Source organism: Betta splendens, chromosome 1 (genome assembly GCF_900634795.4).
Source record: "Betta splendens chromosome 1, fBetSpl5.4, whole genome shotgun sequence".
Lineage (NCBI taxonomy): Eukaryota > Metazoa > Chordata > Actinopteri > Anabantiformes > Osphronemidae > Betta > Betta splendens.
In genome coordinates this window covers 9,518,048-9,535,318 of record NC_040881.3, presented here as the reverse complement: position 1 = coordinate 9,535,318, position 17,271 = coordinate 9,518,048, and the positions used below count along the sequence as shown (strand labels likewise).

The following is a 17,271-nucleotide window of genomic DNA, read 5'->3' as shown; positions in this document are numbered from 1 at the left end:
TTCAAATGTTAATGTATAAATAGAGTTAAATGTGATGCTCAAGACGGTGTCACTGCTTGTCAAATGCAAATCTGCTGCTTGGTAAAAGTAGCACAATACCTGTGTTTTACCAAGACATTATTTGCAGGTTTAAGGTTCTGAAAAACACAAATTAAATATTTTTATACAAAAACATGCCTGGATAATTTGGCGTGTGAAACCCAGATCTGCCATTTGTGACCTTTTAAAAAGGCTTTTTTCACTACCATCCATGTCAACACGCATGATGCATATTTAACTCGTAATCCTCTGTATTGAGTAAACCGTACAGCACACATGCAATGGGTGTGTCAGCACCGCGTCACCAAGCAGGTTAATCTGGCCGTGTAGAGTTGAGCTACGGTGGAAATATTCCATAAGGGCTCATGTTTAGCTGCACCTCAGCTCCCATACGCCTCCTGATCATATGAACTGTGAGACAGCTTTGCGTAACTATACGTCTTGCATGTGAAGGCCTTCGGGGACTTTGTCTAAGTCACCTCCTGTCCAAGGGCCAAATGGTTCATGTAAACAAAACTGCCTCCCACTTTTTTGTTGGCGTGCCTCTTGCTGCTTTAACAATGGCTGTTAGCTTAGGAACCACAAAAACAAACAGTGTCAGAGTCCTTCAACAGCTTTTATTAGTGGTGAAGAGGAGCACGAGGCCTGAAAAACACAACGAGGAAGCTCAGCTCAAAGTGGAAGTCAAACTATTTTAATAGAACACAATTAAAATACTCCTCACCCCAAACTCGACCAACTTCAAGTATCTTCCATGTAGTAACTGAAAAACAGGAAATGGATCAGTCTTGATAAATAATTCAAAATTCTCCTCATTATTAAATCATTGCCCTGCTGTCATACGGAAAATGCTGGCTCTCAGGCTGTTCTTTGACAAATAGGGCTCATTCATGGGCGCTTGCACGTGATTCCTGCCGAGGTTCACGAAGATGTAGTGGGTGATTTCTGTAGAGGGGCAACTTTCCTCACCGTCACTGTCCGAAGCATCCCTCCACACAAGGCCCATCACGCGGCGAGCAGATTTCCGTCGAACACATGAAGTAGATCTGTGTGGGACGAAAGCAGGAGTATATTTGAATGGGTCTGGACTCCAGAGAGTGTGCATTGTGCTATGACAAACAGCTGGTGGCAATTGAGATTTGGACAGAATTTGTGGTTTACAAAATGCCATCTCACCCCGTCATAATGACTGTGGACTTAGATACACATCTGTAAACAGTTTCTTTTTCCATTACACGCCTATGTTGAGTAGCTGCCTTTACTAAAACCCATACACTTACACATTGTTGGTTTAAATTTAAGATGAGACAGGAGGATTAAATCGCAGCTACCACAAGACTATTCATTACCAGGGGGCAATTGAGATCTACCTCTACCTAGTACTTGTTCAAGAAGTGTTGTCCCCATGTAACCTACTATACCATTCACTGTTTGGTGCAGTTATTTTATGTACAAAAATAATGATGATCAACCCTTGGAATGCATTCAGAAAAATCCCCAACCATCTCACAAGTGAACTTCAACCAGACTCCGTAACAAGATTTGATGAGGATCTCTGCTCGTACTTACCTCTTCATCCAAGTCCACGAACTCGCCATCAGGAAGAAACTGAAAGGTCTCGACTGTGAAGCGGCGGGTCTGCCCCCGTGGGGAGGAGGGCTGGGGATCAGACAGTACAGCCTGCTGCAGGGCTGGATCCAAGGGGTTCGGACACCTAGGAAGTGGCATTAGAAAGTTAGCCAGCCTATTACCTAACAAAAAAAATGCATATGTGGATAAATACACAGGCACCTCTTTATGGTGGAAAAAAAAAAACTTAAGTGTTTTTACCACAGTACACCTCTTTGCTAGGCTTCACATATTACTTGTGCTTTTCTCAACCAGAACATTTCAACGTACCCGTTGTAAAGCAGAACCCACACAGCTGTAGCAGAGCGGGGGTAGGCCACACAGAAGTGCACCAGCAGCACCAAACTGGGATCGGGGGTGTTGAGCAGCCGCACTTCTAGGTAGAGAGGTTTTCCCAGCAGCATCTGCAGGGGCTGGTGATACTGAGGGTAGTAGCTGCTGTACTGGGCGTCTGGGAGAAGAGGAGGTGGATTGTAGCATACGGAGATTATGAGAGCACATTCCACAGACTAAAAAGCTAGCTAGAGGTTCTGTTACTGATCACCAAAACATGGTGATGGAATTTCTATCCATCTTTGGTTTCAAAAAAAAAAAAAAAAATCAATTTACCTTTGGCAATTCTGAGCTGGACTCCAAATGTCCCCTGTGTATGAACTTCAGGTCCAAGGGTGGGAGTTTTAACCATGTAGCCCACACTTAGGACAGTATCTGGCAGAAACCGGCACTCCACCAACAACCTGAGCAAGAGGAAGTCAAGGACTCAACACGAAAACTGATAAGAGGAATATTTGGATCATATCCAGATCAAAATGTGACTGTGTCAACACTCATGTCAGTAATTTGCATATGGTTAAAATGGTCTAGTGTCTAAACTGGTAATCACCTGACTGGAGAGTCTCTTGTGATTGTACCATAGTTAAGGCTAATTGCCTGAACCTTGTTAATGATCTCCACCATGTAGATTACTGCTTGTCCCACCATCTGTCCAGACAGGATGGAACCAGTTTAGTATATAGACAATATTCAAAAGGGACAGGTCCACTTGACCAACATTAGGGTGAAGATTTTCCTGATCAAATCTAAAGACCAAACCAGTTAGTCTGACTATTTTCTGGTCTTTTACTCACATCTCAGCGCACAGATCAATTACCAAAAAAATAATCAGAATAAAAATGAAAAAGTCTGAGGTCACAGTCATGAGAGCATACCGTTCAATAATGCAACTCAGTGATATGGTTAATAGTTTCTAGGGTCTATGGCAGTAAGGCACAGCTAGAGCTCAAAACACTGCGCTTCACTCATGGGCTTATTGGGGAAATACGTATGACTATGTCCACATCGATCAAGCATCATGCAACTTTCTGCCTACCACTCTCCTTGTCCCACAGTCATCCAATGGAATCTTGAACACGGCAAAGTCAGAGGTCACTCTCTCGGGCTTGCAGGTCGAGTTTCCATCAGTAACCAGCATAGAAGGAGAAAGAGGGGGGTCCGTGAGGGAGGCAGGCACGGAGAACACAAAGTGGCGGTCAACAGTGCACTCTGGAGGACACACAGCAGCAGATGCACATGAATAGTTATGTAAAGGTCAGATAAACAAAAGGTCAGAAATCTCAGGAGGCAATTGATAATGAGACCCAAGGTATATTATACCCTTTTCACATTGTGTGTCTCCTCCAGCTTGAATCATGCTGTGCTGGCCCTAAGTGTGCCTCTTCACATATCTAGCAGCTGCAGTGCTTACATTTATGTGCTCGAAACGCCTCGACTGCACTCAGCTAACTGGCACAAAAATGCCAAACGGGGATACGAGCTGCAGCTCACCATCCATGGGGTAGTAGCAGGCAGGGGGGTGCTTGCTGAAGCAGCAGCCCATGGAGAGGCACCGTGTCTGGGATACAGGGCCGGATCCACAGGGGAGACGCTGTTCGCTGGGAAGGTTGCACTCTGAGGGACAGCGCAACAAATGTCAGCCACACATTTAAAATAGCTCTGAATGTCCGGAGAGAAAACACCCTCTGGCTCACTGCAGAGGTGTAAACATAAAATCTATTTACCTTTCCCAGCCCCAGAGCTGACAACCGGACAAGAAAACTGCGCCTCCCTTTTCCCATTGACTGTCATGTAGATGACAGTGATGATGTACATTTTATCCTTTTATTTAATAAAAACAAAAACAATTATGCAGTCATGATTAGGTACAGTGAATAATCAATTACACAAAAGGCCATGGGCTCAGTATGGATTCCCAGTCGATACTTGCCTGCACGCTCATATGGCAGTGGGAGTGCAACTGCAGGCTCAAATGAATTTTGCCACCTTTGCCTTCTTTTGCAGAATACCCACAGTGCTTTGGGGCATCATGGAGGTTCATCTCATTCCCTTTGATGTCTGAAATTAGGAAAGTACAAAGTTTTACTTTTGTTTGGACAATAAATGGCACAATTGCAGCCGTCAGCATGATGAGGCACAGTTTAAATGCAGCCCAATCAAAGCAAACCGTTCCCCCACCCCCCACTCAATTGTACAGCACAGCGGCTCCCCTGTAGGAGGTTAAAATTCCAGTTATGCAGAGCTGATAGCAACCATATGCACATAAACCATATATACAAGCACACCTTTAACAACGATTCCAGAAATGGAACCAGAGGGGAGCTCCACAGTCATTTGATGGGAGGAGCAGACAACTTTATTCCTCGGGAGAACTATCGGACCAATGTTTTCATTGGTGGTGATGGAGGGGCGAGGGGTGACTGGTTGTTGAAGTGGTGCAGGACTCTTTGACAGACTGTCATATGAGCATTGTGGCTCCACAATCTTATAGCGCCCTGCAGCCAGGTCCCAAAACCTCAGAGTTAAGGAAATGGTTGTGGGAGTCTACAGATAGAGGAAGATCAATAAAGTCAGAATTAGCAACCACGCAGGCCTTTCAGCTACTGCATTTAAAAATAGTCTTCCTGTTCAGCTCAACTCAAAATAAAGTTCCTACCAGTTTGCACAGAACATGAAAAATCCCCCCAGAAACAAACAGTGTAACCAGTCCATATGGAATCAATCATAAATATGAGCTGACTGGGAAAAGCCAAGTCTGTGCTCCATATACAAGCAGGGCTGCCATCGTAAATCGCTGCAGTGACAAGCCAAGTGGTACAAACCACCAGCGTCAGCAATCTGAGATAGTTTTGTACTTTGTGGTGCCATTGTGTTGGGCTGTATTAAGGCATGCCTCCCTCCCATTTTCATAAAGCAGTCTGTTAAGTCTTAGGTGCATAACATTTAACTGAATCTTTTAAATACATTACATTTGATAACAATAAAACATAACACATGCTGCAAATACTTAAAATCTTAAGGGAAGGGTGCATGTATTGAGCTCATGAATGACCCTGCTGTGCTTTGCATCGTCATCATTAAGTAAAAAGGGAAGAAGTGCATCCTGTCATTCCACGACTTGGCAGCAAGCTTTTATCATACATTTTAAATCACACAGACATGGGTGAATGTCATGCCGTTATATAATGATGACACATTTGCAGGCAATGACGAAGCATGGTGGAGGCTCTCACCCGTGACTCGCTGTGACAGGCAGGCAGAGGAGAGTGAAGGATTACCCCAGAGCCCTCAGCCATCTGCATCATGTACCCACACAGTGGAGACACACTGGAGAGGAACAGCCACGTATTCATTTGGTCTGCCAGAAAAAAAACAAACATTTCAGATCATCATCTTCATTCATCCGATTCCTTTGACAAAAATACTGAGGAAAAACGCTGACTGAGTTCATCATTAGTGACCAACACTAGATTTTACAAAAGTAAACACACTTTCACTGCAGTTTGGTGGTTTAAATTAAAAACTCAAACACTGACCTTTGACCTGGATGGAATCTGGGTGAGCAAAAGGCAGGAGGATGGTCACCCACCCCATTAAACACTGGACATAAGGCATCTGCGTAGTGCCACTGGCTGGGGTAGGTGGCGTCGTAGCTGCTGTAGTGGTAGGAGTGGTGGTAGGTAAAGGCTGTTTAGTGGTAGGCGCTAACTGAGTGTCGGAATATGGAGGAATTGGATAATATGGATGGTAGAGAAAGTGATAGGAAAAATGGTGGCTACACAAGGTGTGAAAGGGGCAGGTGGCCTGTAGATTCCCTTTGATAGGGGGTAGTGGTGGAGGCATGGGGAGGTAAGGGTAAAACTGGCCAGGGGGATAAGCAGAACGGTCAGGTGAACTGGGATCCGTTATCTTAGTGGTGGTAGAAGGTAGAGAAGGCGATTGCACTTTGGGGCCAAACTGTGAGTAGGACACTGGTCCATAAGGAAAATAAGCGCTGTAATAACCAGGTGGGTAAAATGGGCCGATCTGGTACTGTGGACCTACAGGTTGTTTTGGTGGAGGTTGGAGAGGAGCAAGAACAGGAGGAGCCTTGGTCCCTGGTGCTGCACTGGGTGCAGGGTTGTTAGGTACCTTAAAATAATACTGAGGGTAGTATGGATTGCCTGCGGGTCTCTGTGATGGGCTTGCTGGAGGAGCAGCAAGAGGAAATGTAGCTTTTGTAGTAACAGATGTGGGAGCTGTTGTCACTGAGGGGTATTTAAAGGGCATATGGGGGTAATACAGACTAGAGAGATAGGGGGGAGATTTCAGAGGCAATTTAAAAGAATGGTCAACCACTGGAGATTGATAAGGGTATTTTGGAGGTACTACAGAAAAATACGGCCATTCACCAGACACCATTGGATAGATGAACTGTTGCTGTGAGGGCTGGAGTCCAGGAGGACTGCCAGGAGGAGGCTGAGAGGGGCGAGCCGGTTGGGAGCCAGGAGGGAACACCTGGGGCATCTGGGGGAGGAAGGGATATTGTGGAAGTTGAGCAGTCTGCTTCTGGGTGGGAAGATGAGAAGTGGGGGTGGTCAAGGATCTACCAGGATCAGAGGTAGATCTAAACTGAGGGTCAATAGGAGGTGGAGGGGGAGTAGTCGGAATGGAGAGAAGCCGAGGATCGGATGGACACGAGAGAACGTACTCCTGGTCGTCAAATGTAAGATGGAGATGCAAGTCATCCTGAAATTGAGAGAAACACAGTTTTATAAAAAAATGGTTCACGCCATCATCTGTTAAAATAATCCATCCAACTTTAACAACTTACTCCACTGTTGATACAAGCAGCACTGTAGGGGATGAAGAATGTAAGCTTCTTCGGTTGGGATGAGCCATGATAGGCACAGCCATCAGACACGAACGGACCCCAGCCTCCATTTACTGTAACGCACATGTTTGTAGTTGGTTCACAACACAAACTACCGCACCAAGCTGAAGTCACAGGCATTAGCAATGTACATTCAAAGACACCCAATTACCCATGACACCCAACAGCTGTACATCCTCTTTGTGCCCATATATCTGCACTGCCATGGTGGAGGAGGAGCAAAAGACCGACGGGGCAGAGACCAAGAATGAAGGGTCAGGAGACAATTTCACCGGACAGGAGAGTTTGAGTGGGCTTCCCCACCACAGCATGGGCAGCACAAAGCTGTCATTCTGACAGAAGAAAGGAGAAACAAAAGAAATAATAAACACAAAGAGGAACAAATACTGGACAGATAAAAAAAACAAAGAAAACAAAGAAAGGTACCTTCTTTATGATATAACACGAGTCATATGAAGCCATCATTTCAAGGTCAGTCCATGACGTCCTCACAGAGTACCCACAGTGGGGCGGTAAATGGAACAGGGAGATGGGAGAGGCTCCCTCTGTAAACAGAAACATGTGGAACAGCTGATTTTAGAAATACAACAACAAGATGATTAATGAGTCACGATAGAAGAATGCTTACAACCAGAAACAGGTTTGAGCATGTGGCAAGCTGTGTCAAAATACGCACTATTTATAAAACTTAAACCGAGCATTTGCCAAGTTCAGTGAAAACAACTGTAGCCAACAGTTTTATCTGACAAGTGAGAGCATAAGCAATTATTCAATTAAAAAGATAAAAAAAAAAAAAAAAAAAATACATGAAAAATGAAAAACAGCTGGTTGCAGCTCTGACCTAATTACCAAAGAGGATTACAATGACTGTAGGGAGGAGGCGTTCCTCACCAAGGCCTACAGCTTGACGCAACCATTGTGCTACTGGCATAAATCATTTTTTTCAGTGTTTACCAAAGGGAAAAAGTGCTTAAACCAGTTTAATCAATTTAAACACACCTACACAAAACCACACCTATGTATAATTGTAAAATAGTCAGAACTTTTTCATTTTATAGGATAAAAAAGGGCTTTAGTTTGTAGTTTTCTCTAACAGAGGTGCACGGTTCCTTTCGGCACCACATTATAACTCACCTCTGTCCACCAACAGGTGTGCGAATCCCCGTCCAGAGGCGGTGAAAGTCATAGCACCGTCATCACACTGAACCTCGGGCCTCATAGCCAGCCACTCGGACAAATGCTGACTGGAGGCCGGAGGGCCCAAAAGCTTCCCCTGGACCCCTGCAAAACAAAAGGACAGGACATTCTGCCGATCCATTTTGTGCGAAGTTGGCGAAGTTTTCCTTTAAGCAGCTCTAACCTGTGAAATCTGCTTGGTATCCACCCGAGGCTGGCGCAGAGGACCTTGGTACCAGGCTGGCGTTACCAGCGGCCCAAGACAAGCTGCTGCCCGCGAAATCACTGCCGGTTTCATCAACTTCCCGCGCTTTAGACTGCGGGAGCGTGTTCCCGGGAAGGTCAGAAGACTTAACCGGAACCTGGTGAGGAGGCGACCGGTTGGACGTGTCCGCACGTGCGCCGCGGGTAACGTGTTCAGCCCAGCGCCACTCCGCCTGATGGGCGTCGTCGTGTCGTTTAATTTCTCTCCAGCTCGTGGAAGGTGGCGACTCCTGAACTCGGTGAGACGTAAAATCTCCCGCCCGCTGCCCTAAACTCACCGAATGACAAACGCGAAACGTGTATAAATAAAGTGTTGGAACAAATAAAAACAAAGCGACTTCTCTAATTAGTTTGAAAGACATCACCGGACGAGCCCACGCGCACCGACGGGTCAGCTGAACGTGAGGACGCTCAATTAAGCGTCGTCAAGCGCGAGCCAATTAAATAGCTGCTGACGCGCAGGTGTTGCGGCTGCGCAGAAGAGGCTGAGCTTCTATCGCTTGTCTCGTGTTCCTTCTAAGATATTAAGCGCACGCGAGGCCACCTTGGCGGAAACACACACATCTCAGTCAGTTTACTGTTCATTCAATCTTTCTGTACTGTTTAATTGATCATATCAGTGTTTTTATTTAGTGAACGCCGCCTTGTTTTGTTCCACGTTTATAGATACATTAACTTGGGCAAATGAGTGCATTTTAAATAATAGAAGCTCCAAAACTAATTGAAAGTTAAAGTCCAGATTCTGAAGGAACAGTCTAAAGCTGTGATGCTGTGGAGACGAGTGCTTATATCACTTTGATGGAGTCGGCAGGTTTTCAGTGTTTGAATACGTCTGAACAGCTTTGACTTTTTTGGACGTCCTGCTGTGACAGCTGTGGTAACCAGTTGGACGTTAGGAGAATGCCCAGTGACAGTTCAAAGGGAAGTGGAGTGTGTCTGAGGTGCGTGAGGACTTCAGCGTAAAGTGTCTACATGTGAGCTCTGATGGATCCATTATCCGTACGATCAGGATAACATGCCGCCCTCCTAAAGCGGATGTGTGATAGGTTCAGGTCTGAGATGGCTCGTGCTGCTCGGGTGGTCTGACAGTCACTCTTTATACATATACTCCAAAAAACCCCGACAGCCAAAGTTAAAGAAACAGTATTATTGTCATCTGACATCTTTGCAGCAGATATTCACTTTGCAGTTGATGTTAGTACTTTCAGCAGAAGCCCCCATGTTGTTACAAGAATAGAAAGCTCCATTGACTCAGAAGTGCTGCGAGCGCTGCTCAGCACCCACTCACCATTCACTGTGAGGATATGACAAACCTTCAGGGGTCAGATATAATGGCTCTAATCTTGACTTCTATTAAGGCTTCCTGCCGGGAGAAAGTACTTCCCCTCGTCTATTCCCACACCCTCTGACAATAACACGGCTCTCATGCGATTTTCATTTCAGCACTATAAAAACAGAGCTTCGCACTGATGGCTCCATCGTCGCTCAGTAAGCACAGCTGACTTACTGAATGAAACACTAAACCTCAGTCACCCGAGCAGAGATATCTGATTCCAGAGGGTCTGGTCCACAGAGAGTAGACCTGTATTAATATGACACATTACAATATTCATGTCTCAGCTCAGCAAATAGCCTACTGTTTATACAAACAATACATATTAATTAAAATAGCCCACATAGATAGACATATAAAATTTGATTTATCACTCACCAACCCATTCTATACATACATATGTGAGTAATGAGCACGTCCGAGATTCAGTTTTACACTTTTACTGTTTTAACTGCTGTGCACGACACAAGACGCATCTCCACCTCCAAGTGAAACGGCTTTACTGAAGCTACAGGTAACTGTGGGTCGTTACAGAGGAAAACAGCATCAGCTCGAGGTTGAGCGGGACGTCTTCAGGGCAGATGCGACTGCTGAGGCGTCACAACTCCGTCTCAATAGATGCTTTCAGGCTGCAACATGGCCATTTGCAGACGCAGGGGAGTGCGGAGCCGTTTGGTTCGCGTGGACAATTCACAGAGCGAAAAGTTTTTGAAATTTTATGGGTGGGGCTATTGGAGGGAAAAGAGAGGGAATGGCGAGGGAAAACAGTGTGATGTGTGTGCTGTGAATCCGGAGCTGGGTGGGTCCACAGAGTTCCACATTCCCAAACAACTCCCGGGTGGTGCGTCGTGTGTCGTGCGTTAAGGCGCTTTCAGGTAGTGATTCTCCACGTTGTCTGCATTTCGTGAACTTGGGTTTTTTTTTTCACGGACCGCGGAGGTGAGTTCGGTTTAAGTTTTTCAGCGGCGCGTTGACGCTGGAACCGCCGCGAGCGCAAAACGGCACCAAAAAGAGCCACGCGCGACTCCGAACCGTTGCTCGTGGAGTTTAAAAGGCGCCAGCGCGTGCGCGTGCGGATGTGTGACGCGTGTTTATTGTGTTCCGCAAGTTTTCTCGCGCTTTTTGCGACGTTCTTGTCGGGGGCCTGCGTGGAGTGAAGCTGGAGCCCTCTGGGAATGTCCCAACGCCGCCTCAACAAATGCGCCTTTCTTGTCGCAGCAAACAACTCAAGGCCAATAAAATGTGGCCTTCTGGCATTTTTGAGCAACACGCGATGTATATTAGCGTGAGCTATTTAATTCTATAAAATAAGTTTTGAGCAGGAAGCTGTGACAACAAATGCGTATTATTCCCAAGTAATTCTTAGCTTTGGGACGAGTTGAGACTCGCATTTAATGGTTCTATTCTTATCAAGTTTTTTTTTCACAGTGCGACTGTTTATTTGCGGAAGCGGTGCGTTCGCGTCTACTTGACCACGCCTTTTTTACAAATTCATTGAATGGAAAGTAAAAGAGCGCATCCTTTTCCTCCTCAGGAGTTTTCACTAGCCCATAATGTTGATGCTGGCAGGAATCGTCGTGGTGCACATTGCTACCATCATCATGCTTCTGGTGGCCACCATGGACAGTGTAAGTCTATATATACTATATACACACAACTACACGAGCGTAGTCCTCACTGTCATTAAATATGGGTCAATAAATATGTAGTCAACACTGATGTAGACAGAACCCTATAAGAACTGTAGAAGTGGACTGTGATAAAACACTTGACACACTGAAAATAACAGCTTGTATATAATATTTGTGCCTTTATTGATCCACCGCATGCGGGTCCGTTCCTCAGGCTTGGTGGGTCACTGAAACAGAATCAACCGACCTGTGGTACCGGTGGAAGTTTTCTGACTCTGCCTGGCACTACACCAACGTGGACAACTACCAGGACGGTAAATACTGGGGCTGTTTCCTTCATCAGCATAAGTTCACATGATGACTTGATCTCACAAGAGGATTAAGATGTTAAGCTGTGGACACAGATCATACCATAAGCAGCATATGAATAGTATAAGAAAATACTGTGTGTAGCACATATATAAAACCTGATCATAACGCTGAAGGGGAATGTAAAACTGACTGTGAATCTGTGTTGTCCGGCAGCGGTGGAGTATTTCCAGACGGTCCAGGCCACCTCAGTGCTGGCTTGCATTTTTGCCATTTTAGCCTTGTGTGTGTTTGTGGCCCAGCTCTTCACGCTGCCCAAAGGCCACAGGTTCGCCTTCACTGGCTTTTTACAGCTCATCGCCTGTAAGTAACCTGCGGTCAATTTATTAACTTGCTAACTTACTATGGGTTATATTTGTACTTATTGATGGTGTGATGGTTCACACCAGTAGTGTGAAGATTTAGATTTCTGTGCAATAAATTTTAATGCCATGACTGAATAGAATGTCTCAGCTGCCAACTCTTTCCCTCATGAAGGTGCGTTTTTATTAAGGACTCGGTTTCATAATCCCTAAACAATCTTGCATATCTGGGCCTCTGCTGACATCATGTTTGCTACCAAGTCTATTAATGTTGAGCTGCAGCACCTCCAGCTCCATTAGATGAAGGCAGACAATTTTGGGAAAGCTCAGGAGCTAAAACCAGAAAAAGATGCATTTGCAGATTGACGTGGACGTAAAACTAGTTCAACTGGTCTGTTTTATAGCTAGACAGGGCAGATCAATGTCAGGTTTCAATAACACACGGCTGCGGTGATGAGTGCAGTTCTCTGCCGACTCGCCCGTGACTATGTCTTTTGGATGCTGTTGAAATTTCAAACTTCAGCATCACTCACTTTAAATGGTAGAATTAAAAATGGATGGAATGTGCCCATTTCAGGTTCATAAAGTCAGAGGTAGCATGCTGTCCATCAGTCAAAGTTGTGGTTTAAAGTTTTAGTCAAGAGTGAGTGGTGTAGGAGCCCTCCTCATATGTGATAAGGGAAAATATGTACTGCACTTGCTATTGGGCTTGTCGGGGTGTATGTGACTTCCCCTTCTCTCTCTGCAGGCCTGTGTATAATGACAGCAGCCTCCATCTATACGAATACGCTTCACACCAATGACTCAAATGGATGGTACGGACACTCTTATATACTGGCCTGGGTCTCTTTTGTCCTCAGCCTCATCTTAACCATCACTTACCTTGTCCTGCGTAAGAAGAACGAGTAAAAACCAAGGATGAATGAGAGAATGGCTGGGTTCGATCCTCTGACTATGGGGAGTTTGAAGTTTGTGAAACGTGTAAACAGCTGCTTTACATCTGCAGCTAGTGAAAATGGGGGCATTATATAACAAGAGCCATTTGGTTATAGTTTGAATATTTTTAAATTTTACATGAAGAGCTACAGGTTTGTTATATTTCCATAGCATGAAACTGAAACTGATGATTGTGATGAAGCACTTGTTTCATGGTAGTACTTTAAAAATAACAAATACATTTACTAACCTTTTGGTCAGAGAAGACAACCCCTTGAAGTACAATCCTAGTTTAGCTCTGTCCATAGCAAACTGCCCACCAAAATCTTGAAAGCTCAACCATTAACTACTTCTACTTTTATCTTGCTTGAATTGTCCATGAACTACAGCGTTAAAAGAACCAAGTTTAGTTTTATTTAAGTGGTTTGTCTGGGTAGGTTTCATCCCTTGTTCATTCAACTAAAGCCTTCTAACTTCATATTTGCTGTACACACACTATAATGGTACCAGGCTTCTACATAAGGAAGCAAATGAGTATATCAAACAATGTTAAGCTATTGCTTTAGGTGTCTAATGTTAAAGATGAGAAAGGTCTTCAGTAAAAGCCTTAAAGTGAGTAATGGTGGTACTTTATTATCCTGTAGAACTATGTTATGACAGCTATTACTGCAGGTTCCTAAAATTAAGAAGTAAAGTTGTGTCTCAAAACGTACGGAGTGTTTGTGAACGTGACCGTAGCAGTACTTGAACAATCAGGAAAAACAAGCCTTACTTTAAAAGTAGTTTTAACAGTGTATCACTATTTTTACAACGTATAAATATATTATAACCTTTTCATAATCTATGTACATTGTAACCATTATGTTTTTGTAGGATGCTGTATTAACTGTTTTTACTCATGTTTGATATTCTGTCTGAAGTTGGCTGCTATCATCATACATTAAATTTGGACACAACAACATAACGTGAACAGTGATGGAGGACAATAGTGTTTCATGTAATTATATTAAAGAACTATGCAACAGAACATTCTGTTATTCTGGGATTTAAGCCATATCAATTATAAATAAAACAAGTTATACAAGAATTTGTGTTTCACTTATTACCCTGCTATAAATCTTAAACAGTCATTACAAAATAAATATGTATTCATTGGACCGGTTTTGTAGCATTCACTTGGGTTTAGGTCTATGTGAAACAGCCTAACAAACATCCCCACATCAGGCTAATGAAGGTCTGTGTACAGTACTACAAAACGCTACTGTTTCTAAATCTGCCTGGCTTTGCTTAACAATGTCCACTTTTTTGTACTGCATGCTTCTCTCTGACTGCAACTTACAACACTGACGTCTTGAAAACACTATTCAGGCCTTACAACAGGCCAAGTCAGAAACAAGAATGTTCCATTACATGAAGAATCGTTCCCAGAGGAAGGAAGTAAAACCGGCACTATTAAATGCCTTGGCCAGATGGTGTAATGCGCTCCTGAACCACTAGGTGGAGAAGGTGATTCTGCTCAGCAGTCAGAAAAGGCCTTTAGAGGAAAACAATATTCAAACACATGATTAATATTTAAAATTAGGATGAAAAACATTCAGCTCATTCCTCAGCACATTATGGAAATTACCTTACCATAACTCAGTCTGAAGAGACTTGAGAGACTCCGTGTCTTTTTCCTGACATGCCATCTGCAAAACAGATTTGCTGTTATTCACTGCACAAATAAAACCATAGCTGCAGATCTGAATGACTTTGACAAATGTTGTCAGTGTTGATGCTCCAAAAACTTAATAAAAAAAGAGTAAAGTTCTCTTAATACTGACTATTTCACATTAAACATGCGAGTATAAAGCACAGCAGAGCAAAACAAACAATTTCAAGAACTTTAATGCATTCATCACTGTAATGTGAAGGCCATTCACTGAATAAGGCGAGAATGATCAGGAAATCCTGTGAAATCAGGAGGAATGTGGATGTTGAAACTCACCACTACTGACTGCAAGAGCAGAAAAACGTTTTCAGGAAGAAAGGTTACTGTGACAGAAAACAAAAAACGTGTTTATAATATAAGGCTTAAAACCACAGCAATCTTGCCTGTGCAGACTCAGACGCATCCTGCATGTTCTACAATATACCAAGTGGCATTTACCTTGACTATGGGGGTCAAAAGATTCCCATGCATATCTCTCCAGAGTCTGTGCATGTTCTGGTAACAACTTTTGGGGTGGAGGCTGCACAGCAAAATGGAAAAGCTGTCAGTTAATGGCCATTTGAAACTAAATATGGCAAGTTACAGGTGTTTAAGTTTCTGTGTAACAGTGCAAAAAAATATGCAGGGTTTTACCTCAAGCAACATAAGCAGCAGTACTCTGGAGATCTCACATTTTGCTACAATGTCTAGAAATGCACCTTGGAGAAATTAAAAAAGGTTTTCAGTAAATGTTATTAAATAAACTGCAAACATCCTAATTCAGAAAATGAAACAGTGATTGTAGAATCTTTAGGTTTGTTAAAGATTAATAAATGTTAAGTCTCACCGACAGGGGTGCTGGTGCCAGGCAGCTGCAGTCCCCTCTCCTGGCACATCAGCTGCATCTCTGTGAAAACTGACAGAGCACCGTCATAGTCACCTGCAAAATAGAATAGAATCCAAACTCAAATCACATGCATATAAAATATGGACCAGTTACTTAATAAGAAGAAAATTAAGAGTGTGAGCTCACGAGTCAAAATTTTACAAGTAGCCATTTCTCCCATTGACAGCAGTGCTTCAATTGGCATTTGTGTCTGCAACTCTGCAGCCCTTTGATAATGAACAATAGCTTCTCCTGGTCTGTTCATCTCCTGTTGAAGTAGGAGAAGGAGCCTGGAATAACATATGATGTAAAACATAGCAACCATAGTCAACTCTAACAAATTTTACCTTGAGTGCATTGCCAAGTTCCAGACACAGACTGGCTGCCATCACAGGCTGGTTCATTTCTATGTAAACCTGAAAATAATTTGTATATCAGCATTGTATTAATTTACAGAAACAGTTTCACAGCAATGTCAGCAATTTACAGCACTTATTGGTTAATGTCTTCCACAAAATGTGCATACAGGGTGCAACCACTGCATCCTGTATGTACCATTTTTGTACAAGATTTGCTTTAAGCTCTAAAATGTCATGAAGTAGACATCATAGTGCACCTTGATGGCAAAGCTGTAGCAGTTGAGAGCAGCCTGAAGGTGCTCATCGAAGCCCGGGGCTTGTAGGGCCCAGTTCTCTTTCTCAGAGGAAAGAAAGAGGCGAGCAGCATCGGTTAAAGCCAGGGCCTCTCCAGGAGCGTTAAAAAGAGTCTGCTCACATCTGCAGTCAAGACATCCAATAGTTTCAGCAATAAGCAAATTAAACGTCATCACAACAAATAATTTTGTCCATCTCTGGTCCAATTAACTAGGAAGAAGATAATCAATTACTGGTTGTTGATTTACCTGCAACAATAGGTTATTGCAATAAATTCACTGTAAATTTGGGAACTGAGAACTGGTCTATATTTTTTTAGCACGTGTCCCTTAAAACAATTCATATTTAAACTAAAGTTACCAAAACAATGAATTTCTTCATCAGTACGTGTTCACAGATGAGTATGTATGTGAGCTAGCGGCATCTTACCGAGCCATGGCCAGGTTACAGAAGGCAGCATACTGCAGGCAGTCCTGCTGCTTCAGCTCCTTGGCTAACTGACCTGACAGACGACACGAAAGCTCATTACTGCCATTGAAAACCAGTTGACACGAGGAAAAATAAATCAGCTTGTGATGAGGGGACACTTACCAAACTGCTCACTTGCCTCCGCTACATTTGGCTTCCGCAGAAAACGCCTGCGATAAAACAAACCTATGAATTTTCTATAGCTCGTAACAGCAACGTAGCTGGCTAGCTCAGTGAAATTACCGTAAACATTATATTCAAAAACGTCGTTTAACGCAGATTCTGACTGAACAATTACATTCACCAACATTATATTTTCGTATTAAAGATAAGACTAGCACAAAGCCACGACAGACAAATCTAATGTGGTGTTACTTACACGACTTAGGCATAGCTTTAAATAAGCTACGGTTAGCTTAGCGTATTAGCATTAACAGATTTATCTATCTCTACCCATAATGTCAAGCGACATTAAGCTAAACCTGGTACTTAGGCCTGCGTATCGTTCGGGTACTGTCTTTGTAAGCCTTACTTTTTGAGCTTGTTTGACACAGCGCGGTATCTCGCCAGAAAATCACCCTCTGCTGCCATTGTCAGCACAGAAAAACAAACCCAGGCAAACCAGGAAGTCCGACCGGCCGGAGCGTGACGATTGGTTGGTGGAAGGCGGTCCACGCGCGCAGAGGGCG

The 17,271-nt window shown here is 43.7% G+C and overlaps 3 protein-coding genes across 5 annotated transcripts; 1 reads left to right on the top strand and 2 right to left on the bottom strand.

The window, feature by feature from the left end:
* Positions 1-636: 636 nt before the first annotated feature.
* On the bottom strand, positions 637-8,733 carry LOC114862177 (uncharacterized). Of its 2 annotated transcripts, none has more exons than XR_008694616.1 (19): positions 8,235-8,733; positions 8,009-8,155; positions 7,301-7,419; positions 7,026-7,206; positions 6,815-6,927; positions 5,538-6,729; positions 5,235-5,359; positions 4,287-4,545; positions 3,932-4,059; positions 3,726-3,822; positions 3,493-3,615; positions 3,038-3,210; positions 2,552-2,649; positions 2,278-2,405; positions 1,939-2,119; positions 1,609-1,753; positions 883-1,085; positions 764-802; positions 637-684 (listed from the first exon to the last, which is right to left on the bottom strand). XR_008694616.1 is itself a non-coding variant. In XM_029162261.3 (19 exons), exons 1-17 carry the CDS (start codon positions 8,674-8,676, stop codon positions 1,011-1,013), a joined length of 3,726 nt encoding a protein of 1,241 aa, XP_029018094.1. In that variant the 5' UTR covers positions 8,677-8,733; the 3' UTR covers positions 637-684; positions 764-802; positions 1,009-1,010. The 2 variants fall into 2 exon arrangements, 1 of the variants encoding a protein (XP_029018094.1); XM_029162261.3 differs by having other exon boundaries at positions 1,009-1,085.
* Positions 8,734-10,369: 1,636 nt separating this feature from the next.
* emp1 (epithelial membrane protein 1) lies at positions 10,370-13,972 on the top strand. 2 transcript variants are annotated; one of them, XM_029157703.3, is made up of 5 exons: positions 10,370-10,522; positions 11,182-11,275; positions 11,493-11,592; positions 11,804-11,950; positions 12,698-13,972. In XM_029157703.3, the coding sequence occupies exons 2-5, from the start codon at positions 11,201-11,203 to the stop codon at positions 12,856-12,858; spliced, it is 483 nt and encodes a 160-aa protein (XP_029013536.1). In that variant the 5' UTR covers positions 10,370-10,522; positions 11,182-11,200; the 3' UTR covers positions 12,859-13,972. The 2 variants fall into 2 exon arrangements, with proteins under 2 accessions (XP_029013536.1, XP_029013537.1); XM_029157704.3 differs by having other exon boundaries at positions 10,398-10,586.
* f8a (coagulation factor VIII associated) lies at positions 13,874-17,260 on the bottom strand. The gene is made up of 12 exons (XM_029157702.2): positions 17,115-17,260; positions 16,706-16,752; positions 16,544-16,616; positions 16,078-16,237; positions 15,809-15,877; positions 15,609-15,729; positions 15,423-15,515; positions 15,230-15,294; positions 15,035-15,116; positions 14,873-14,919; positions 14,518-14,573; positions 13,874-14,419 (listed from the first exon to the last, which is right to left on the bottom strand). The coding sequence occupies exons 1-12, from the start codon at positions 17,171-17,173 to the stop codon at positions 14,338-14,340; spliced, it is 954 nt and encodes a 317-aa protein (XP_029013535.1). The 5' UTR covers positions 17,174-17,260; the 3' UTR covers positions 13,874-14,337.
* Between the last annotated feature and the right edge of the window lie 11 nt (positions 17,261-17,271).

Excerpts from the sequence above, each read along its gene's own strand:
- LOC114862177 (XM_029162261.3), bottom strand. The coding sequence starts at position 8,676 with ATGTCTTTCAAACTAATTAGAGAAGTCGCTTTGTTTTTATTTGTTCCA. Across the intron at positions 7,420-8,008 it reads ACACCTGTTGGTGGACAGAG|AGGGAGCCTCTCCCATCTCC; the intron begins GTGAGTTATAAT and ends TTCTGTTTACAG. Across the intron at positions 2,406-2,551 it reads ACAAGAGACTCTCCAGTCAG|GTTGTTGGTGGAGTGCCGGT; the intron begins GTGATTACCAGT and ends CCTCTTGCTCAG.
- emp1 (XM_029157703.3), top strand. The coding sequence starts at position 11,201 with ATGTTGATGCTGGCAGGAATCGTCGTGGTGCACATTGCTACCATCATC. Across the intron at positions 11,276-11,492 it reads TGGTGGCCACCATGGACAGT|GCTTGGTGGGTCACTGAAAC; the intron begins GTAAGTCTATAT and ends TCCGTTCCTCAG. Across the intron at positions 11,951-12,697 it reads CTTTTTACAGCTCATCGCCT|GCCTGTGTATAATGACAGCA; the intron begins GTAAGTAACCTG and ends CTCTCTCTGCAG.
- f8a (XM_029157702.2), bottom strand. The coding sequence starts at position 17,173 with ATGGCAGCAGAGGGTGATTTTCTGGCGAGATACCGCGCTGTGTCAAAC. Across the intron at positions 16,238-16,543 it reads TGTAACCTGGCCATGGCTCG|ATGTGAGCAGACTCTTTTTA; the intron begins GTAAGATGCCGC and ends TCTTGACTGCAG. Across the intron at positions 15,878-16,077 it reads GCTACAGCTTTGCCATCAAG|GTTTACATAGAAATGAACCA; the intron begins GTGCACTATGAT and ends AATTATTTTCAG.